At 45.1% G+C, this 23,784-nt stretch overlaps 1 protein-coding gene across 5 annotated transcripts in view; it reads right to left on the reverse strand.

The window, feature by feature from the left end:
• Positions 1 to 23,784, reverse strand: part of TECPR2 (tectonin beta-propeller repeat containing 2) — a 104,253-nt gene that overhangs the window by 58,068 nt on the left and 22,401 nt on the right. For all 5 annotated transcript variants that reach the window (XM_004434274.3, XM_087447911.1, XM_087447909.1 and 2 more), the window contains 6 exons: positions 20,002 to 20,130; positions 19,477 to 19,608; positions 15,909 to 16,066; positions 6,911 to 7,223; positions 4,234 to 4,366; positions 397 to 714 (listed from right to left, as the gene is read on the reverse strand). In XM_004434274.3, coding sequence (XP_004434331.1) covers positions 397 to 714; positions 4,234 to 4,366; positions 6,911 to 7,223; positions 15,909 to 16,066; positions 19,477 to 19,608; positions 20,002 to 20,130 — 1,183 coding nt within the window. The remainder of the gene's footprint in view (positions 1 to 396; positions 715 to 4,233; positions 4,367 to 6,910; positions 7,224 to 15,908; positions 16,067 to 19,476; positions 19,609 to 20,001; positions 20,131 to 23,784) is intronic.

The following is a 23,784-nucleotide window of genomic DNA, read 5'->3' on the forward strand; positions in this document are numbered from 1 at the left end:
TAGATACCAGTGTAAATCTATTTCTATGACTTTCCATCCAGGTTTATAAAATCTGGTATGGAAAATAAATGGTATACACGAATAAACCCAAATTATTATTTATATACTGAAAGGTATAAAACCCAGATCCATTAAGCAGGGCAGTAAGTACACAAGTGTATGTTATATTATTATTTAAACCCTACAAAGATGCTTTACATGTGCATGTATAACGTATAAAATATTTCACAGTAAAACTCCCCTGCAGAAGGAATACATTCGCTTTCTGAAGACCTTCTCTGCTTTTCAATGAACGGGCAAGCGGTCATTTAGTGAGAAGCAGCATTCCCAAAGAGTTTGGTAAAACTGCCCCAACGTGAGCAGAAGGAATCAGTGGTGCTTTGCTGTAGATGGTACCTGTCTTCTTCTTCCTCCTCTTCTTTTTCACTTTGAGAGGCTTCACAATGAGCTCCTGGTCAAAGTCTTCCGAGCTGATCACACTGAATCTCTGCGAGGTGGGCTGGCTGCCCTTGCTCAGCTCCGGGGCTGCCTGGAGCCCAGAGCTGCTGTCGGTGGAGTTGAGCGAGCTGCTCCTGCTCCTCGGTTCGCTGGCCATGGAACTGGCCACGGAAGAGCCTCTGAGCCTCGTCTCAGAAACGGTGGCCCCCAATGGCTTCTCCACATACTGCACACGGACTTGCTCTGTACATCCTGACATCTCCAGAGTGTGTCGCACTGAGAAAGAAGAGCTCAGTTTTACTACCGGTTATCCAAGAGAACGTGGATGTGCTCTTGTTCAGGTCTGCTGGCCCTAAATACCAGCCTGCTAAATTCAGAGAAACTAGCAGAATTAAGAGAAACGCACAAAAGAGTCCAACAAATGGTTTTTCTTCTCCAGGAAGCTCAGTAAAATAATTCACCACAGCTGCCTTTTGTAAATAACTCAACAGTAAGGGAATAACACTAAGTACAGAGCATTTCTCACTTCAATTCACAAATTGAAAATTTATAAAGGAGAGATGCCTGTCTATTAAAAAAGGGCTTAGTGACATCTCATATTTATCCTATGCCTTGAATATACTTTAATATTACTCATAGAGCATTTGAAAAATGTTTGTGTTCCTATAATTAAATTTTTCGAAGTTCAAGGAAGCAAAGGTAATTTTCCACTAGAACAAACTCCAGACAGAGAAGTTCATCAAAGTAGTCAGCATCCGATGCAAGTAGAGAGCAGAGTGAGGATCGGGCAGGGGAATGTCGAGTGCCTTGCTCTGTCCCCACCTCTGTGGGCTCGTCCTTCTCTCAATATGACACCAGAAGGTCACCAGGGCCAGAATGGTTCTAGCCACAGTACCATCAACACAGGACTATGGACCATTTTGATTCATTTGGCCATCCTTTTGTTACTGAGTACCTACTGTGTGCCAGACACTGCTCTAGGTGCTGAGACATGGCCATCAACCAGATAGACGGGAATTCCTGCTCTCTACCACGGGTGGTCAGGTGCAGACTGTAGGCTCCGGAGCGCACACTGGGCACTACAAGAGTGAAGCCCAGGGGAAGGAAGTGACTTGAAGATTACAGAAGCTAATAGCAGATCTTGGTCTAGAGCTGTGCTGTGCAATACTGTAGCCACTAACCATGTAGCTATTTAAATTCAAATTAATTGAAATGAAACAAAATTTAAAATTCAGTTCCTCAGTTGCACTCGCCACATTTCAAGTACTCAGCAGCCACGTGTGGACAGTGGCCACCTCCCGGACAGCATAGATACAGAGCACTTTCATCACTGCAGAAAGTTCTACCGAACAGCAGTGGTCTGGAGCTGAGCCTCGTGGCTCCACGTCACTTCTCTTCTGTAAGCTGCACTACCCCTTGATTACACTGGTAAGGTCCCCAGCTCATAAAGTGAGGAGTCCGAGCTTATTCCCTTTCTATAAAAATTATGATTCTGGAACGATATTCATCCCAACTTGCTCTCTGTGACTTAAGAGATAATTCACCCCTTTTCTCTCCATCTCTTAAGAGATTATAAATTTAGGATCAAGATAGCTTGATTACATTTTTATCTTTTCAAGTGCTAAAAATCCGGGTAATGTGAGACTTTTTATATTTTCCTATTAGCTACACCTTGTATTCTAACATTACAAAAAGACAAAAAGCTATAGTTCTGTCTCGTGCAGCCGCGTCTGCGCATCAGCACGAGTGTCCGGCAGCTGCCTGTGCTCCAGGGCAGGGCACTCCATTTCCTCTGCAGGCCCTGAGGTTTGCATCCCTGTCCAGGACCCCCGCTCCCTCTCTTGCATTTACTCAGACATTAGATAATGCTGATCAGAGTAGAAATAACAGTGAAGATGCCCCTGTGGCCAGGAGACCCCAGGGAACCAGCAGCGGGCCCACAGCTACGGCAAAGGGTCCCCCAGTGACTAACTTAGTGAGGCAGGAGAGGTATCGGCTGAAGCAGAAATCTGAACGGTGATTTGGGGCTTGTCACTCACTATGCCATCCTCAGTTTTCTAATCTGTAAAACGGGGATGCCACTGATTAACAAACACGTACTGAGGGTCCTCTACATACCATGTGCTGTTAGGGCCAAAAAGGTGAGTCACAAGATCCTCGCAACCAAAACAATGGATTCTTCTGTGAGGGTAAGGTAAATGGTAAGTAAATGACTCTGAAGTCAGAACAGCAGTAGGAAAAAAGGTCCCCAGGAACTCAGCGAGGAGAAGGAGAGACTGACTTAACTCAGGCACTCGGGAAAAGTATCAAAAATGCAGGGACACCTGAACTGGATCTTAATGACGAGTGGGAGGGTGCAGAGGAGGGGAGAGGCATGGGGGGGAGAGGGCACCGCCCCAACAAAGGCAGGCTATGTTTGGGAGCAGCCATACGTGTAGTGTCTGGACTCCTCTAGTGCGCTGGGGGAGTGGGTGGTAGTGGGAGCCGAGACGGGGGAGCCAGCAGCAGTGGACTGGAGGTGCCCTGCACACCACCCCATTAATGGTGGCAAGAAGAGCACAGCGAGCAAGGAAGGGACGAGGCCATTCCAACCCCGGGGAGGAAGATGGCCTGGATGGGGAAACGCGGTGGCAGGGAGACCCACAGGTCACGTTTGCCACAGGTTTGTCACGAGAGTCAAACCGGATGCCTGTGAAACTGCTCTGTGAACTTAAGAGGCCAGACAAATGCAGGGACTCTGGGGCCAGACAGCTGCCCCAGGTGTGCTGCTCATGCATTGCAGCAGTGGTGTCTGTGGGCGAGTCACTGCACCGTGCCAAGCCTCAGTTTCCTCACCTAGAGGATCAGCACCTTCCATATGGGGTTGTTCTGAGGATTTTATAAGAACACGAATGTTGGGGACGGCCCGGTGGCACAAGCGGTTAAGTGCGCATGCTCTGCTGCAGTGGCCTGGGGCTTGCCGGTTCAGATCCCGGGCACGCACTGACACACCACTTGGCAAGCCATGCTGTGGCGGCGTCCCATATAAAGTAGAGGAAGATGCGCACGGATGTTAGCCCAGGGCCAGTCTTCCTCAGCAAAAAGAGAGGAGTATTGGCAGATGTTAGCTCAGGGCCAATCTTCCTCACCAAAAAGAAAAGAAAGAACACGAATGTTAAGTGCTCAGCCCAGTCTCTGGAACATAGTGAGGAGGGGGAGAAGGAGGGTGGGAGGGGCCCGTACTGCTGTTGTCGTCACCGTAAGGAACAAGTTCACTGATGAGCCTCAAATATATAAAGTACGTGGGTACGTACACGAGAATACATATGAAGAGTCTTTGCTCATTAGAATTGGGACTTATACGAATTACAAAAAAAAGTCCAAAGCACAAAGAATAATCAATACCACAAGGAAGAACTGTGTTAAGGGTAAAAGACATGTCCCAGATGACAGATTTAAATGTTCTAAAATCTTATGCAAATGTATGTCTTTTGGAGCATTAATCCCACATGCTGTCTCAGTGTCAGAGATCAGTCAAGTGGGTGCTGAGTTCTCCCTCCTACTCACCCAACCTCTGCATCTTCCAGACCCAGGGAAGCAACTCTACCAAATGTGAGACCCTGTCTGACGTAAGCCTTAAAGTAGGCAACCTTCAAGAAAAGTACTGTAAATAGCATTTTAAGAACCATAGGAAACTCTCCATATATCTTCTTGTTTAAATAAAGCTACAATCATTTAACTAGCAAAATAATGATAAGTTTTATAAATTATAAACTGCAATTACATACACACAGGACATTTATAACAGATACAAACCTATTGACCCTAGTCCTTCGGGCCTGCTTGAAATTCTTATAATGTTTCTGTCTCCCTTTAAGAAAAATATTTCATTTTCTGTGCAGGAAACAGACACGATATCACCTGATCCTTCCAAACCAGCAATTGTGGCCTGTCCAAAAAAAAAAAAAAAAAAATCACAAAACCAGGCAATAGTAATAGTTCAAAGTATACACACATGTGTAGGAATCCAAAGGAGTCAAATGATGACTGTGCTGTTATGACAACTTTCTGAAACTTTTTAGAGTAATTCAACCTCAAGTTAGGTAATATCTGACAGATATGTGACTGGGAGTCGTGTAAGCTGCCAGTAAATTTACATGACTGAGCGAACAGTTCCCCCACAACCCAGGCCCCTCTCTGCACTGTCCCGGCGCCTTGCTCCCCCCTCCCTATAAGAGCTCATCCTCCCTGCAGGACCTGCCCATCAGCCTCACACAACTGCCCTCCTCCCTACTTCAGGTGCATCCAACAACCAGTCCAAACCCCAGCCCTTCTCCTCCAGAACGTCATGCCCTCTGCTCGAATTCTTTTCCTGTCCCTCGCTCGCTGGGAGAGTTCCAACTCAATTCGGATGCCACCTCCTTGGGAAGTGTCCCCTGACGAGCTTGCCCTCCTTGGCAATGCCCACGCCTCCTCATAGCTCACAGCACTTTATACAAACCCGTGTGGCACGTCACTCCTGGGCTGGAATAATGTGCTTACAGGTCTAGATCCCCTACTGTGTGTACTCCTGTGGGAGAGACTAGCATGCACTGCAATTCATGGTTCTGAGTGAACAAATGAAGGGACCAAGGATTCCCTTCATGTCACGCGAAAGCAGATGGCAAATAAAACACAGGACATCCCGAGTCGACGCTGATTTTAAAAATTCTTGCTTTTCAGGCAACAGTGCAAATAAAAATCCAGTTCATTGTAGAAGAGAAGAAAGGTCTAAGTTCTTTCTTAATTCTTAAATAATCCTGATGAACAGCTAGAAACATGACATTCATTTGAAAGCTGCCAATCATGTTGCCATGTTCAGACTTTGATGGCAGCCACATCTGCTCGTGGGCAGTCCCTTTGTCTCCATTTCTCCACCTATAAAATGAAGTTAATTATACCTATTGGACAAAGTCCTGGGTAAGTGCTCAGAAGAGAGGGACTGATGCACAATTACAAAGTATCTTGACCCTGCTAATTAATAACTGCACATTAGGTTCAAAGACTACAGAGGAAAAGGAAAAGTTAAGTTCTCTATAATTGGGGAAGAATACAAAAGTTTCTTTCAAAATGTTCCTTAAGAAACAAACTGAAGGCTGAAAGGTACCTTGGTGACCCCCCCAACCCAACCCACTCCCTCCCCATGTTCCAGGTGAGGAGGCCAAGCCAGGCAACGAGAAGCTCCTGGCCAGAAGCAGAACCAGGTGAGAATCTTCCAGGAAAAGGAGGTCTACCCTGGCTCTGCCTTCTCGGGTCAGTTTTCTTTCTACCAAACCAGTATTACCAGGCATGGCTGATAATAATAATTAAAAAGGCTTCAATGAGGTGCAGACAAATTTCATTTTCTGGTGACACACACCAAATCAGAAAACCTTTAACTTCTGTAGTGAAACTCTGCTTAGGAAAGAAAAAGGTGTCTGTCAGAGGCCTGCTGGCTTCCAGGAGGAGAAACGTGAGCAGGGTTGGGGTGGGAATGGGAAGTCAGGAGGTTATTCACCAAAGAGCAAAAGCTCTGCTCCTAAGACAGGGAGAAACTGAAAACTGTATCCAACTCCCACGGTAATAGTCTGTATCATCCTGATTTAAACAGAAATTGCTTCCTACAATGACTTAATGATCCTGGAAAGTTGGCCAAGATACATCGAGCGGAAAAAAACAAACGGCAACATAACGTGGCTCCACTCGGGTGGCGGAAACCAGGGTAAAAGAACAGGGCAGAATGAAAGCTGGAGAAAGAGACTCCTGTCCTGTGTAGCGCAGTCCTGGGACAGCCTCAGGGAGGGATTGTGTCACAGTTTCTGTCACGTTCAAGTTTTCATTTATTACGCTCACACTAATTTGGTCAGAAAAAACATCCAAACAGACTATAAAAAGCAAGTTTGGGGGCCGGCCCCGTGGCTTAGCAGTTAAGTGCGCACGCTCCGCTGCTGGCGGCCCGGGTTCGGATCCCAGGCGCGCACCGACACACCGCTTATCTGGCCATGTTGAGGCCGCGTCCCACATGCAGCAACTAGAAGGATGTGCAATTATGACATACAACTATCTACTGGGGCTTTGGGGAGAAAAAGGGAAAAAAAAAAAGGAGGAGGATTGGCAATAGATGTTAGCTCAGGGCCGGTCTTCCTCAGCAAAAAGAGGAGGATTAGCACGGATGTTAGCTCAGGGCTGATCTTCCTCACAAAAAAAAAAGAACAAGTTTACTTTTGTGCTTAAATACAAAAAAACACACATAATTTATTGGCAGGGGACAGGACTATGAGTATCTAAACTAAATATTTTTTCAAATCTACAAAACTACCAAACCTCCATTTGATTTCCTTGAGTGGCCCAATGGAAAAAGGGAAGCATTAGAATCGATACTGTTCCTTCTATCCTGAGAGAACTGAAGCAGAAGAGTCCGTAAATATGCTCTTCATTTTAGAAACCAAGGATGCGGTGCAATCACTTCACTCACCTGATTGATGGTGTCTAGAAGGTAGATACTGTATTCATTCCAACTCAACACCCAGCCTTCTTGAAAGAAACATGAAACAAGCCCCAGGTGTTTCTCGGGTAAGCTGCAACTTCCCCTGTCAGAGGACTCCAGGCGCGGGTACAGTTCGAAAGGCTTGACTCCTCCAGCAAAGACATCCTTTAAGATAAATGTGGCTTGAACAGTCCCATGGACGTCAGCCTTCCACAGCCGGAGCCCAGGCCGTGATGCGTACAGGGTTAGATCGCTTTGCTTACAAAGTCCTGGTATAAAACAAGCCCCAAATTTCCCAGTGCTGAAATTAGAATAAAAAAAGAAAGAAAAAGAAAAAACCAGGCATGGACTGATTTAAAATGATACAGTTGTCAAGTTCTGATATTAACTATAACAAGAATTTTTTGGCTGAGCCTAAACGAGATTGATTTTTTTTTCAAACCCTCTTCTATAGTTTGTTTTTTTGCTAACTGTGAATTGAACCACACTATCATCCCTGTGCCCACAGAGGACAAGGGCACTGTCTTAACACTTCCTACAACATGCTCATAAGTGTGCACATGTTCCGATTTCACAGCAACCATTTACTGCGTAATCACTGCGGCTCGAGCTGCACCCAGCACTTTATCTTCACTCTCGTTTCATCCTCACAACTCTGTGAGGCAAATATTAGAAATCCTGTTTTAGAGAAGAGGAAAGAAGGTGAGGCAGAAGGTGATAAACCTAGGTCTGACCATCCTCTCCCTACTCTGAAATTCTGTTGTTCCTAGTGCCTGATTGCCATGCTCACTCCATCATCCCAGTGAATGAGGCTTTACGTCTAGAATTGATGCAGCCCTTTCAGAATTTCTCTGAACTCATCAGAGGCACCAATTTCCCTTCTGGTCCTCAGGCTTGGTAATAATGAAATGTACACCCAGGAACCCATCCTTCAACTTAGAATAAATCACTAGCAACATCGCTGATGCTCTCTCATGCTCCTAAACATTCCTGTCCCCTCCGGTCCCCAGGTGTGACCACTAGACTGAATTTTGTGTTTATCATTCCCTTGCTTTTATGGATAGTTTGACCACACATCTATGCATCCCTAAAGACGACAAACTTTAGTATTGTCTTTCATTTGTATAAAAAAACAGTATGATGCTATTTGTATACTTTTGCAACTTGGTTTTAACATTATATTTCTGAAGCTAGCCCAGTGGCGTAGCAGTTAAGTTTGTGTGCTCCGCTGCAGCGGCCCAGGGTTCGTTTGCAGGTTTGGATCCTGGGCGCGGACCAATGCACTGCTTGTCAAGCCATGCTGTGGTGGCGTCCCATATAAAGTACAGGAAGATGGGTGCAGATGTTAGCCCAGGGCCAGTCTTCCTCAGCAAAAAAAGAGGAGGATTGGCAACGGATGTTAGCTCAGGGCTAATCTTTCTCACAGACACAAAAAAAATTACATTTCTAAGATTTATTCTTATTGATAAAAAAGAAGCTGTAGCTCATTCATTTTCACTGTTAAAGTGTATTCCACAATTTATTAATTCACTCTCTTGTTGATGGTTTGAATTAGTACCACTTTTTTTTTTTTTTTTTTTTACTATAGTCATGTGTCACTTAACAATGGGGCTACATTCTGAGAAATGCATCGTTAGGCAATTTCGTCGTTGTGCAAACATCATAGAGTATACTTATACACAAACCTAGATGGTACAGCCTACTACACACCTGACTATATGGTACTAATCTTACGGGACCACCCCCATACATATGGTCTGTTGTTAACCAAAAGGTCATTATGCAGCACATGACTGTATTTTTTTCTTTTATAATGAAGAAATATTTATTGTGTACAGAATGCAGTATTGGTTTTTTGTTTGGTTTTCATTTATTCATTTATTTTATTTTTTTTTCCCAGTAATTTTATTGAGAATCATAACGGTTTACAACATTGTGTAATTTTGGGTGTACATTATTGTTTATCAGTTTCTGCACAGACTTCACTGTGCTCACCCCCAGTAGTCTAATTATCGTCTGTCACCATACATATGTGTCCCTTTACCCCTTTCACCCACCCCCAACCCCCTTCCCTCCAGGAACTACTAATCTGTTTCCTTCATCCCACATGACTATATTTTGAACAACAGTGTTATGAAGTTACGCATAACCTCCTAGCACACAAGTGTAAGAATTTGTCAAGAATACTTCAAGATGGGCCGGCCCTGTGGCTTGGTGGTTAAGTGCGCGCGCTGCGATGCTGGTGGCCCGGGTTCGGATCCCGGGTGCGCATCGAGGCACCACTTCTCTGTCCAGCCTGAGGCCGAGTCCCACATACAGCAACTAGAAGGGTGTGCAGCTGTGACATACAACTATCTACTGGGGCTTTGGGGGCAAAAAATAAATAAAATCTTTAAAAAAAAAAAAAAAAAAAGAATACTTCAAGAGTGAAACTGTTGGGTTGTTGGGTAATTGCTGGGTTGTTGAGTAAGAGCATATTCAAGTTTGGAAGACAATTTCAAACTTTTTTCCATATCATCACACCAATCTCTGCTGTCATCAGCAATTCATGCATTCTCATGGTTCCATTCTCATGGTTCTTTGCCAACTCGCTGACTTCTACCAGAGTTCAAATTTTAACAGTTTCAGTTCAACCCTAAGTCCTGCTGATTCTCTCTCCAAAATATTCCTCTGATCATGAACAGTAGAAAGAGTACTGGCTTTAGATCAAGACTTTGGCTCAATTTTCAGCTCTGACATTTAATAGCTATGTGATGTGTAACCTTTCTGGATCTCAGTTTCCTAATTTGTAAACCAGGGATAGTAATTCCCACCTCAAAGGCTGAAGTGAGGATTAAATGAGGTCATCTATGAAGGCACAAAAGGCAATGCTTGTGACACTGAAAGTCCCCACAAATGCCTAACTGCCATGCAGGAGGCTACAGGTGCTCACAGCTGGGAGCTGCCTCTAATTCTGCCCGTGTCACCATCGCGTGTTCATCATGTGTGCTACGCCTCCCTCCTCACCCTCACTGCACATAGCAGCACACCCAACCCCTGAGGGGCTGTCCCCACGGCCCAGCCCACACAGTGATGCAGATAAAGGTGTTTGGACGTTCCTCTGCACGTCAGTTATCTGACTAGGTCCCTCTGGTTCCTCAGTAACTAAATCCCTCTGGATAGGGTCCAAGGAGGATATTGTATATCAGATTCAGCTTTGAAACAAGGATTGTTAGACTAACCAAGAATGCTCTGACACACATACTTTAGATCGTTCATGGACAACTCTGTAATCAGCATCGTGTCTGATTACTGCCTTTGGGGGATTTTTTTCTGGAAAGGTTCTCTACATAGACAGACCCAAAGAAACTCTCGCAGGGCAGCCCATAACCGCTTCCTCCTACCTTTCCTGTCGATCAGTTTCTATTTGGTGATCCAATTTTTATGTCTGTTTTCTTTCTATTTATAGAGCCTCTTACAAAACTCTTGTCACTTCCATTTTTTTTTTATTAAAGTCGTCTTTTTTTGAGGAAGATTGGCCCTGAGCTAACATCTGTTGCTAACCTTCCTCCTTTTTCATTTTCTATCCCCAAAGCCCCAGTAGATAGTTGTACGTCATAGCTATACATCCTTCTAGTTGCTCTATGTGGGATGCTGCCTCCGCATGGCTTGATGAGTGGTGCGTAGGTCCACGCCCAGGATCCAAACCGGCAAACCCCGGGCCGCTGAAGTGGAATGCAAGAACTTAACCACTACACCACCAGGCCGGCCCGTCACTTCCATTTTGATTTGCTCACCTTAGGTAACTAAAGCAGTCACTGTAATGAACATTTCGGGAGTTCCTACATTGTGGAAGACACTATTTGGTGCTGTGGCAACATAAACAATAAACCCTGGCCCTGTCTTATAACACACTGCAGACAACATTGCATGGACAATCACACAGCATCTAGGAGGTGCTGTATCTGAGGCTCACAGAGCTGCTCGAGGACTACAGACCAAGGGGACACATTTTGACTGGGCATAGAAGGCTAGAACTTGGACATTGAATGGATTACTACCGGGTTGAGAAAAGGGGAACAGGCATTCTGGGGAAAGGAACGTGCTGAGCAGGGTCCTGGTGGGCGGCTCCAAGGAACTGCTGAAACCTGTGGCTCCTGGGTCAGGAGAAGGCAGTTACACCGGGAGAACTAGCTAGAGCCAAGTGTAAGTTGTCCTAAAACCCTGACTTGGCCACAGAGCTGAAATGCTGGGCGCTGACAGGGAGCCCAAAACGGGAAAATGAAAGTCCAAGATGAATGTGGGGAATGAGCCAAAGAAGCCCGGACAATAATGTCAACAGCCAAATGCCTCAGGCCATCAAACAGGCGTGACAGGGACACAGTTCCTGATGGTGCTGGCTCTGACGGGTGCGGGCCCCACACCTCCACACCCAGCACGGACTGCAACTTGCAGGTGCTGCTGACACAGGACGTCCCTGACGACGGGACTGCAGGAGACGTGGCGAGAGGAATGGGGAGGGTTCTGACACGTACAATAATACAACATAAACACAGAGGAGAACAAAGATATAACACAACTTTGGGGATGCTGGGGTCTGAGATTTTCTGGGAGTACCATATATATTGTTTTGTCAATCTTAAGAGGTTCCCAGACTTGATCAGAAGAGGACTACCTCATCTTCTACCACCGAGTCTACCCACCTGCCTGCACCTGCACCCGCACTCTCCTTCCCCACGGAGAGAACATCCCTGGCCTTATTCAGGACAACCTGTCTTCTGATGTCGCCCGCTAGAGGGCTCCATGGATGCAACGACCTGCACCACTATTTTGTTCTCTCCACTGGCCCACGCCATCCACCCAGTGTGCTGCCACACTGTCCATCTTTAGAAAACTCACCAGACCACACATCCACTCTAGGCAGCCCCTAGTTCTGTGTTCCCTTTTACAAAAAAGTCCTCCAAAAAGTTGTCTACACTCATTGTCCACTCCTTCTCCTTTAGCCCCTCCAATCCCTTGGTTCTGTTCTCATGAGGGAGGTCACACGTGGCCCCCATGTTGCCAAATCCAAAGGTCCATCTCAGCCCATCTCTCGGGGCCCATCAGCAGCTCTGAGACAGCTGATGGCCCCCCGAGACATCTGCTCCACGTGGCCTCCAACTCCTCACTCCCCTGAGCCTCCTCCAACTCCCCGTCTCTTCTGATGTTTCTTCCTCTTCCTGACAGGTAAACAATGGAATGCCTAGAAGATGAGGCTCCCTCTTCTCTAATTACACTCATTCCCTTTGTGAGCTTGTCTGTCCCAGAGCTTTAAATACTGTCTAAAGGCTAACGGCTCCCAAATGCACAGCCCCAGCCCCAATCACTTCCCTGAGATGCACACTCGCCCTCCACCTGCCACTCCAGCTCTCCACCTGGAGGAAGAGGATGCTACCTGTCCCCATCAGACTGTTTTATCTCCTCCCCTAGGCTTCTCTATGTCAATAAATGGCATCCCCACTTACCCAACTACTCAGGATGCAAATCTCTGACTAATATTTCTCTCACACCCCAGAGCCAATGTGGCAGCAAACCTGTCAGCTCTGCCTTCAAAGCATTCCCACCACCCCACTCTGGTGTGAGCTCCACTACCTCTCACCTGGATCACCTGGGAACCCCTGGCTGGCGTCCTCAAGCTGCCACTCTTAACTCCCTCTAAACAGCAGCAAGAGTGATTCCCCGGTCAAAGCTTCTCATGACTGTTGATGGCACTAGAATAAAGCAGCCCCCTGAGCAGGGCTCACAAAGCCTACAAGATGGGGGCCTCCCTTGACCTCCTCCTCTCCTCCACACACATCTGGCCTTGCTGCTCCTCAAACCCTCAATCTCTCGGCATATGTGGTGCCTCTGCCTTGAGGTCTTCTCTCCAAGGTCTTCTCATGGCTCCTTCCCTCCCTCCTTTAGGAATATGCTCAGGTCCCCACCTCAGAGGAGCCTTCCCTAAAACAGACCCCATGTCCCATGCTCCCTTCTTGCTAGCTCCGTACTGATTTATTACTACTGAACAATCTAGAATATATGTATTTAACGTGTCTCCCCCACAGGAATGTGAGCCCCCTAAGATTAGAGATCTGTTTTCCCTTGTTCACAGCTGTCTCTCCAGATTGACAAGGGTACCTGACACATAGCAGAGACTTGGTAAGGATTTTTCAAAGTTGAATGACTAACACTCTCCCTTGGTGAACTCATCCAGTGTCAGGGGTCTCAATGTCACCTGCATCTGATGACCTAACATTCATTGCTGGCCGAGACCTCTTTTCTGGGTTCCAGACCTGTACACATTACTCCTCAGTGTGATTCCCACTTGGCCACCTAACAGGTGTCAAACTCAGTATGCTCAAAACAGAACTCCTGATGTCTAGACCTCAAACCTCGTCTTCCTGTCTTAGTTAAACGGCTTCCTGTCTTAGTTAAACGCCTATCCAGTTGCTGTAGCCAAGAGCACAGAAATCTGTTTTTATTCCTTTCTTCCCCGTCTCCTATAGCCAATCCATTATCCAGCCTGTCCTTTCTGTCTCCAAATTACGTCTCCCTCCACCTCCCCTTCTCTTCTTCATGACGACCACCCAGGTGCCAGCCTCCATGCCCGTTCCTGGGACTTGTGCAGTAGCCTCCACACTGGTCCCCTCCTGCTTGTCTCCAATTAAGTCTACACAGAGAACCCGAGTGAGCTCTGAAACATTGCTCAGACTGTTATTCTCCTGCCTAGAGCCCTTCCATGGTTTCCCTGACACCTAGAATAACTTGGGCGACAGCATGCCCCACCCCCTGGGCTGGCTCAGGCCTTCCTTTCCGACCTCATTTCAAAACAGTGCACCCCACCCAGTTCCCCACAGCCACCTCGGCCACCTTCCAGCTCCTTGAATGTTCCAAAGCCCAGCCTGACCCTGGGCCTTGGTGTTTGCTGTTCCCTGAGACCAAAACGCTCTTCCACCAGCTCTTCTCACACTTTAGGCTTCAACTCAAACATCACTTCCCACAGAGGGGAAAGGCGAGACGTTCATTTGTGTCTGCGTCCTGGAACAGCGCCTGGCACAGAGTACACTTTTAATCAACATTGCCAAAAAACTGACTACACAAAAGCACCAGGAGAGGTTCACAGAAAGTTGCTTAGGTTTCCACACAAGAGGTCAGAAGGCAAGATTTTAAGAGAGACTGTTGGGTATGTGGTCCCCGTGAAAGGTAATTGGGTTTTTTTGTGTGTGTGTGAGATCAGCCCTGAGCTAACATTTGCCAATCCTCCTCTTTTTGCTCAGGAAGACTGGTGCTGGGCTCACATCTGTGCCCGTCTTCCTCTACTTTATAGGGGACGCTGCCACAGCATGACCTGACAAGCAGTGTGTCGGCGCGCACCTGGGATCCGAGCCAGCGAACCCTGGGCCGCCGCAGCAGAGCACGCGCCCTTAACCGCTTGCGCCACCGGGCCGGCCCCCAGTAATTGGTTTTTAAATCTCTCTCTTTAGAGTCCACCTTCCTTCCAAAAAGACACAATGCGGTAAGACACTGAGACAAACCAGGACAAAAGGTCAGGCAGAAGAGTGGGATACTGCAGAGGGAAAGTCAAGACCAAGTCCTGCAGAACCACTAAGCCCAAGCTACAAATTCGCTGAGTTTTCCAGGGGCCAATAGGGAGATTACTGTTATAAAAAGGCCAAATTGTTGATGGAATTAAGTGAGTGTTCAGCATGGAAAATAGAAGCTGAAGGGGAGGCACGACAGTGTCTTTTACTAGCTAAGGGCTGCCACGCAGAAAAGAGAATAAACTTCTACTGTGTTGCTGCAGAGCACAGGACACAGAATAATGGATGCTGTCATGACCAGAGGCTGGCTCCTCCCATCTGACCTCACCCGACCTCCTCCCATGACCCGGCACCGCCAGCCTCAGCAGGCCCTCATCAAGGCCTGCCAATCCCACGACGTTTCCACACTGCCTGCTCTCCACTCTTCACAACGCCACCCAAACCCTCTCCGAGTTTCTCAAGCCCATCTGCCACCCTGCCCTTCTAATGCTCTGTAGGCAACTGGGAACTCCGGCCACCCAATCCACAACCTGCCTGCACCGATGCCCATCCTCTCCTCCTCCCCCTTCTTGGCTGCCTGTGCCCCTCCTTCTCTTCTCAGGATAAGGGTTAACTCCCCCACTCTACCTCCCCCTCCCTCCTCACTTACCCCACCCCCACAGAAATGGGCTGCAGAGTTCTTTCTACCAGCAGCTTTCCAGGCGGGGCAGGGACTATGAATTGTACGTCAACCACGGGCTCCTGCTGCCTTTGTCCACATGGCTGGTAGGTGAGTGGACTTGGCCTACCTTTCACTGTTTTTCTTCCAGGTATCAGGTCAAAAGAGGGACAATCTCTCAGCCTAGAACCCTTCATGCCTTCCAGGCCCTCCTCTCCCCTCCTCTTGGCTACTTCCACTCCTCCCTCCGGCCCCAATCCTTCAGCAAGTCTTCCCTCACTCCCAGGCTGGCTTAGAAGCCTGTTTAAACTCTGACAGCACACTGCTCCATAGCAGGTAACACAATGGTAACAACTTTTCTGCTGAGTTTATGAAGTTTCCATGACACAGGCTCACCTGTGCCTTGTGGTTACCCTAAGCCTACCACAGCCTACACAGTGCACAGAGGGCAGAGGCGCTTGGCAAACACTGGTTGATCAAGGAGTGAGCTCCACGCCCTTGACCCCTCACTAGGGCTGTGGTGGAGGGGTGCCCGTACAAGGAGTGGACACGGAACAGACCACCCCAGAGGCGTCTCTAGACCTTGGCACTCAAGGCAGAGTGGCCGCACATGCAGAGGGATGCATTCTTTCTCTATCTGATGCTGGGATGAGGCGTCCTGGGCAGGCTGGGGACCCACCAGGAACCCCAGGCTTAGAGCTGCTATGGGCTTGCACATGGCAAACAGGAAACCTACGAAGACTTAAAGCCCCTTCGGTAGCCACCCACCTGGAACACTTGGGAAGCTCACCTTTTCCTTGGTTGTGTTCCAATTTGCCTCACAGACTTTTCTTCAGTGTAAAAAAGCAGACTTCTTTGTAAAGTAGAGACAAGTAGCACTTTCTGGCTATAATCCAGCTGCACAATTGAAGACGGCTCTTCTAACACCAAATGGGAGTTACAGACGCCCTGTTAGAGAGTCCAGTTAAACCCAACTCAACGTGGAGTTACAGTAACCTGACTTCCTGACTGGGAAGCATCCTTCCTGTTATTTGCACTTAAGTCAATTTACACCTTAAAATGTATGTGTTAATTCTCATCAGATTCAGTATCAACCCACTGCAATGAAATTATTTGGAAAAGCCCTCACTAATGAGAAAATAGTCAGTGTTAACAACTATCTCAGGCTACATCAAGTTCGACAAGAAACACTTTAAAATTTTGTATAATTTATTTTAAAATGTTCTCAGTATATACTTGAAAGAAGAATCCATAAAGATCTAAGCAGAACTATGTTGCACCGTGCATATATTTATTCTAATAGAACACAATGGAACTTTCTATAAAATTATTGTGACAACAATCAAAGTTCATATTACACTCTTCCCCCACAAAGAGGTCAAAGCAATTTGGGGGACATTATATCCTTGCCATCCAAAAGGGTCAGAGGAAACAGGTTAGAAAGAAATGAAAATGGTATTAAATATATTAAAGAACAAAATAAAATTCTAGAAGGCATTTTCCTGCTAACAAACTAAATTTCTTTGTGTCAAAAACCTGCTTCTATAAATACAGTCACTCGTCTCCTGAACTAATTTCTTCAATTATTTAAGAAATATTGATGTAACATCATAGACCTTTTTTGGGGGGAAAGAGGGAACAGCAATCAGATTTATTGGTAAAATTTATATATTGTAAAATTCACCCTTTTTAGATATACAATTCTACGAATTTTGACAAATGCATACAACCAATGCATCAAGATAGAGAAATTCCCATTGCCTCCAAAACATCAAGGACTTTTAAGGCAGATTTTCCTCCCACATTTGCAGTTATGCAGATTGTAGCTTTGCAGTTTTTGACTTAGCTTGTAACGGAATTAAATTTATTGTACTGTATTTTGCAAAAAGAAGCAACCTCCTATGTCTTTTTTTGCAAATCTCACGAAACACTTGCATCTTTTAAAAAAATTATCGGAACCTCAATAAAGCTGTGGGGAAAAAGCGATCAGAGTGCTAACTAAGGACAATGTTTTCTGCATGTGCTTTTCTCTCCATTTCCTGAGCTGGTGCATGACGAGTGTTCTCCCTGTGCTGCCCGGGGGGAGGGGGAGCAGGGAAGTATAAATACAGGGGTCCCTTAACAGAACACTTCCTGCAGAGCAGCGGTTGTCAAAGTGTGATCCACAGTCCCTGAGGGTCACTAAGACCCTTTTCAAGGGGTCTGTGAGGTCAAAACCATTTTCATTATAATACTAGGTTATCTGCCATTTTTCACTGAGCTGACATTTGTACTGATGGTACAAAAGCCGTGCTGGGTAGAGCCAATGGAACCGCGAGTCGCCTGAATTGAGCAGGGTACCAACTCCACTAGTCACAGTACCCTTCGCCAACGCACACTCGCAGGAAAAACCTGTTTCACTTCAGAATGTCTTTGATGCATAAAAATTATAATTTCATTAAATCTTGACCCTAGGGTAGACATATCTTTGTATTCTGTGTGACAAAATGGGGCGTGCACACACAGCCCTTCGGCCGCATACTGAAGTACTCTGGTTCTCTCAAGGAAAAGCACTTGTGTGATTGTTAGAGCTGTGAGCTGAACCACCTGCTTTTTTTCACAGAACACCATTTTTACTTGAAATACTATAATTATTCAAACTTGGGTACTTGGAAGACATTTTCTCAGAAAGAACAAAGTAAGCCTGTCACTTCAAGGAAAACAAGTGATAGTATTTGTTGCTGATAATAAAATTTCAAGTTTTCAGGTGAAGATTACAATTTGAAAACTTGCATCTGCGCTCGTGAATGCGACAGATTCCCAATAGCTAGACTTTCCTGATCAGAAGGATGGTGATGTTAACAAAGGTGGGTTTTTTTGGTATTATATAATTAAATCTGTCAACATGTGGAAGATCTGCATCACTCAGTGGATCAGTATTTTCCAAGTGACCAATGCACGATGTTAACAAAATCACGCAGGAGTCAAAGAGCCATTCAACATGCAAGAGAGGCCAATGGGTTTCACTGTAACAGGGCACACACATTTCACCCATATGGTTTCAGATTCCACGTTGTAACTAACCTTTAAAAAAACTACCATTAGTCAATTTGGGGATATGATTAAAAAAGAATGTCCACAATTCTCTGAATAGCCAATTAAAATACTCCTCCCATTTCCAACTACACGTCTGTGTGAGGCCAGATTTTCTTTATATACTCCAACCAAAATAATGTATTGCAACAGAGTGCAGAATCCAGCTGTCTTCTATTAAGCCAGGCAGTAAAGAGATTTACAAAAATGTAAAGCAATGCTACTCTTCTCAATTGTTTTGAAAATAGTTATTTTCACAAAAATGTTATTTATGTTAACATAGAATGGGTTTATTATTATTTCAAAATGAAATTAATAAATATTTCTAAATTTCTCAGTTTTAATTTCCAACACAGTGCACTCAGTAGACACAACCCATATAAACAAAAGCTCTTTGCGGTCCTCTTTCCAAAGTGTAAAGGGGTCCTGAGACCAAAAAGTTTGAGAATTACTGACCGAGAATATTTGTAATAGGCCAGTCTTGGATCAGAGAGACTAAAATGCACTCGGCTAGTAACTGCTGAATTCCTACGATGCACCAGGAATGAAGGCTACAAACAAGAAAACGAAAGGATTGTGCCACCAAGGAGTTCAGTCTAGCTGGGCAGAAAAAGATAAAGCTCAGGCAGGCACAGAGGCACACGGGCAGTGGAAAGGGTGTGGGCCTTGGAGCAGAACCTTGGTTTGAAGTTGAGCTCTGCCAGATATTAGCTTGCGACCCTAGGCTAGGGACTGGATCTCTCGAAGCCTCGGTTTCTTCATCTATTGATCAGGAGAGAGAACACATAGCTCAGAGCACTGTTGTGAGGATTCTATAAAATAACGAATGTGAGGGTGAGGGCTGGGCACTGTGCTGCCACCAAACCTCCTCCTCTGCCCCTCTCCCACACAAGGTCATCTCTCACAGGCAAGGTGTCGCTAGGGGCCAGTTCTCCACCCACTGAAAGCACTGACCTCTGTCCATAGTTATCATTATGAGATGCTTCACATCACCCCTACAAAGGAATCACCCTTCAAAGAATTAGGAATGACAGTGGCTTCTTTTCTAAGTAGTAGCAATAGACAACAGTGGAATGAAAAAAGTGAATGTTCCAGTAGAAACAAGGGCCAACTCTTTAGTCACAGAAGTAGAGGCTTATAAACACTAGAAAAGTCCTTGAGAGAAAATGTTACAAGTAACAATTGAGATTATAAAGGAACAATGATCGAGAAGCTGACTAAAAATACAATTATGAATAAATTTCTCCAAATATAAGAAGGCCTACAATTTCTGAAAATAATTTTACCTGGTCTAGATCCAGAGAAGAATATACAATTTTCCCTTTGTCATCTCCAGAGAACAATTTCATTCCATTGGGGCTCCAAGCCAGAGCTGTTATGCTATTTTTGTGAATACCAGTGACATCAAATCTCCGAAGCTATGAATAAACGACAAAAATACACACAGAAAAAAGAAATGAGAAACACTGAGAGATGGGCTATGTGGACCAGGTGTACACAATCCCTCCTATTTATGGAGGAGCTGGTTTCCCAACCTTGTGTTCCATGCAGAATCCTGCACAAGGTTCCATCTGTCTATTTACCTTCAAAACACACGCAGCACAGCCAGAGAATATGAAGGAAAATCTAAATTACTCACCTGTGCTTTTTGCCAAGCGTCCTACCAGGAACAAAACTGTTATCTGATTATGAAGAGCACAGTGTTCAGCTTTTCTGAGCGTATATTTTCTAGGCAGATGAGGATTTCTCATTTTAAGACCCACAAGGAATTTGCCAAGAAGTTAAGAAATGCTAAAGCGGTTAGCACGTACCTGCTTATTTCTCCCTGGCAATGAAGAGACAAGTTGAAAGACTGCCACCCTCCCAGAGGCTGTGCCAGCAGCCACGAGGTCATCAAAGCAGCTCAGCAGCTTCACCACCGTGATGGCTTCTGCCTTCCCCTAAAAGAGGCAAGATTCAAAAACAAACTGACCTGACTGGCCTGTGGCCAGGCCCGCGTTTACAATGTAAAACGAGGAAGGCAGTACCGTTGGAGTGAAAAACTTCAACGGGCTGCAGCCTATACATACTCCCGATTGGAAATGTGTACAACTCGGAAAGATACATAAATCTGTTAAAAACCCTCCTTTTCCTTTCTAGGTTTTTAATCTTTGAAACGACGAAATAAAAACCCTCATTTCTGATGAAGGCAATGCTGATGGATCAAGTATAAATATACTGAGCTTCTGTCAAAAGAGTACTAAGGAGCTTGGACAAGAGAGGTATTTCCCCCCAAAGTCAGGAGCCTGAAGTAAGAAGAGCTATCCCAGACCCAAGCTCTGCTTTCTTCTCTCTCAAGGCAGACAAGTCATTCAACCACTGCAGTCGATGGCCTACACAGGCCATCACACAGGCTTGATGCAGGGATCAAATACACCTGGAAGTGCTTTATAAACTGATTCCTGGCGTGTTTTGGTTCTTAGATCAATAATCATACTATATAACATTAACTCAAGCTTAATACATTGGTTTATTAAAAAGACATGTACAAGCACTGCATAAAGATATTCAGGCTTCCAGCCCATCTGAGTGATCACTTTTTATTTTGAAACCATTCATTCAGAAAAATTAAAACCGTTTTGACCTTGCTAAGATATATGCCAAGATCTCCAATAACCCATTTTGTTCTCTGATGTAGTAACTTAGATGGTAATCAATCTGTCAAATATGTAAGAATACCTTCCACCCTCAGGGTACCGAGAGAGCTGCTATAGCAATATAAACTCAAGTAGGTTGCACGCCTGCCCTCTTAAAGCTGAGCTGTAGCAATGAGACAGCACATGAAAAGCTGCCCACGGCCAGTGGAGGTGGTAACGACGGAGCTCACTTTCATCTGGTACTTTTTTACAGCTTTCAGGGTATTCTCATGGGCTATAAATGCATCTGGTGCCAGATCGTGATATAGGGTAAGGGATTTGGATCTTAAGCTGTAGGAAAGAAAAGGAGAGCCCCTGAAGATTCCTGATTTTGCCAGTGTATCAGTCAAAGGTGTTTCTGATAACCCCAATTAGGAGCAGGAAGGGGCGGGGCCAAGCAGGACGACCAGCTGGGAGCCTATTGCAATAATTCAGCCCAGAGGTAGTACGGGCCTAGTCCAGAGAATTGGCAAACAGAACGGGCACGAAGGCAGTAAACACTGTTGAAGAAAGAAGATTCTATTAAGACCTGGTTAGAACGATGACAGCAGCAACGAAAGCACAGCAGCTCTCCTTTATTGAGCCTTTCCCTGCACCAAGCAAGTTGTTAAGCACTTTACGTGCATTATCTCCTTGAATTCTCAAACGACCATGAAGGCAGGTGCGCAGCTGCCCTCATTTTACAAAGGTTAGGTGATTGTGTAAGGTTGCATAGCTAGAGAGTCAAGAGTTCGGATTCACACTCAAGTGTGCCTCTCTCCAGAGGCCCCGCTCTGCCTCGCTGCCCTGTGCTTCCTCTTGTGAGTGAACCACAGGCCTTGCAGATGGAAGGCTTGCTAAGCCTGTGGAGAGGAAGAAACACGAAAGTGATGGTTCCATTAGCAGAATCCATGGGCGCTGCTTTGAGGAAAGAGAGTGATATCACATGTTTTAGATATGTATAATCTTGACGTGGCAGCAGGATGTTGAAAAAAGAATATTTTCCCTGGGAAATTGTAATTATAAAAACCACCACCACATCAGGAATCAAAATCATTTCTTGGAGATCTTGCCATTTCACAGCACAAATTTAAAATGGCTACGTAGGGCTGGCCCCGTGGCTTAGCGGTTAAGTGCACGCGCTCTGCTACTGGTGGCCTGGGTTCAGATCCCAGGCGCGCACCGACACACCACTTGTCCAGCCATGCTGAGGCCGCGTCCCACGTACAGCAACTAGAAGGATGTACGACTATGACATACAACTATCTACTGGGGATTTGGGGAGAAAAAGGGAAAAAAAGGAGGAGGATTGGCAATAGATGTTAGCTCAGGACCGGTCCTCCTCAGCAAAAAGCGGAGGATTGGCATGGATGTTAGCTCAGGGCTGATCTTCCTCACAAAAAATAAAAAATAAAAAAAAATAAAATGGCTATATAATTTTTCTGAATGAATGGCTTCAAAACAAAAATCATCACTCAGATGGGCTGGAAGTCTGAACATCAGTATACAGTGCTTGTACCCACGCCTTTTAATAAACCAATGTATTAAGCTTGAGTTATGTTATGTAACATCATTATTAATAAGTTTTATGTTTCTTGACTTAAGAACCAAAATATCCCAAGAATCAGATTATCAACACTTAACTAGACTTCAGATAGAAACAAAATACGAGGCTTCAACTACCAACAGTATAATAGTCTAGCTAGTCTGAAAAACCTTCCTCTCTAAACACCTAAAAATGCTAAGATACATAAAACATCCTTTTAAATGCATAGCTGATATCTAGAAAGTAAAGAAAATCTACAGGAGCCAAAAACAAAAAGAATATTGCCAAACTAGAATAGAAGCCAGCCCTGGAGCTATAGGCTACCTTGGGACTATCTGACCAACACCTAGAACCTTGGTTTTTGAGCTGAGCAGAGTTAACAAGGATAAGGCTTCAAGCCAGATGAGGTGGGAGGCTGGAACTGATACCCCCTGCAAAAGCCAGAACCCCTGAAGACCTAACCCTCAGCAAAAGTGTAAACTAGGGAAAAATCGATTTGCTGGCAAATGGAACTGACAAGGAACTGTGTCTGATCTCAGGCATTGATTGGAGTGAATAAAAAGGAAGAACCTTTCCTAAGAATCTGTAATCACAAGCCTGCCCTCTTCAGCATGAGAGTTTGAATTTATTCTCTCTTTCCACTCAAAGGAAGCTCCATGCCAGGCAGTTTATCTGAAGTGCTTCCATGTTAGCAGCACTCCAGGCCCCACCTGTGGAACACAGTCTCACCCAGATCCCTCAGCATTCACACATATTAGGATCAGCACATAGCTCATAAGTAGAAATTACAGGAAAATAGGTCCCATGAAGAAGAAATAACTAAAAAAAAGCACTAATAGAATTGGATGATCCCTCACTCACACCCAAGTATTTCATTTAGATTGAACAGACCCAGAACATAAAAGAAATATGCTTAAAATTTTTTAAGAAATATAAAAGGAAATTGAAACATAAGAGTAAGCTACCATCAGAAACAGTCAGATAGAAATGAAAAAGAATCAAAAGAATTTCAAATATCAGTGGGTGGATTAAATAGCAGATTAGTCACAGCTGAAAGAAAATTATTGAACTAGATGACAGATCTGTGCAACAAAGAGAGATGAAAAGATAAAAAATATGAAAGAGAAGTTAAGAGTCACAAAGGATAGAATATGAATGTCCAACCTACATCTAATTGGGATTCCAGAAGGAAAAAAAAGAGAGGGTATGGGAAGGCAATATCTCCAGAGGTAAGGGCTAAAAATCATGCAAAATTGATGAAAGACCTGTATCCTCAACACAAGCTTTGAACAAGATTAATGAAAAGAAATATACACCTTGTAGTGAAACAGTAAAACCTCAAAGACAGTAAGAAGAGATTAATAAGTCAGAGAAGAAACACAAATAACTAAATA

This window comes from Ceratotherium simum, chromosome 24, assembly GCF_057802395.1.
Source record: "Ceratotherium simum simum isolate JZ-2026a chromosome 24, ASM5780239v1, whole genome shotgun sequence".
In the NCBI taxonomy this organism is placed as follows: domain Eukaryota; kingdom Metazoa; phylum Chordata; class Mammalia; order Perissodactyla; family Rhinocerotidae; genus Ceratotherium; species Ceratotherium simum.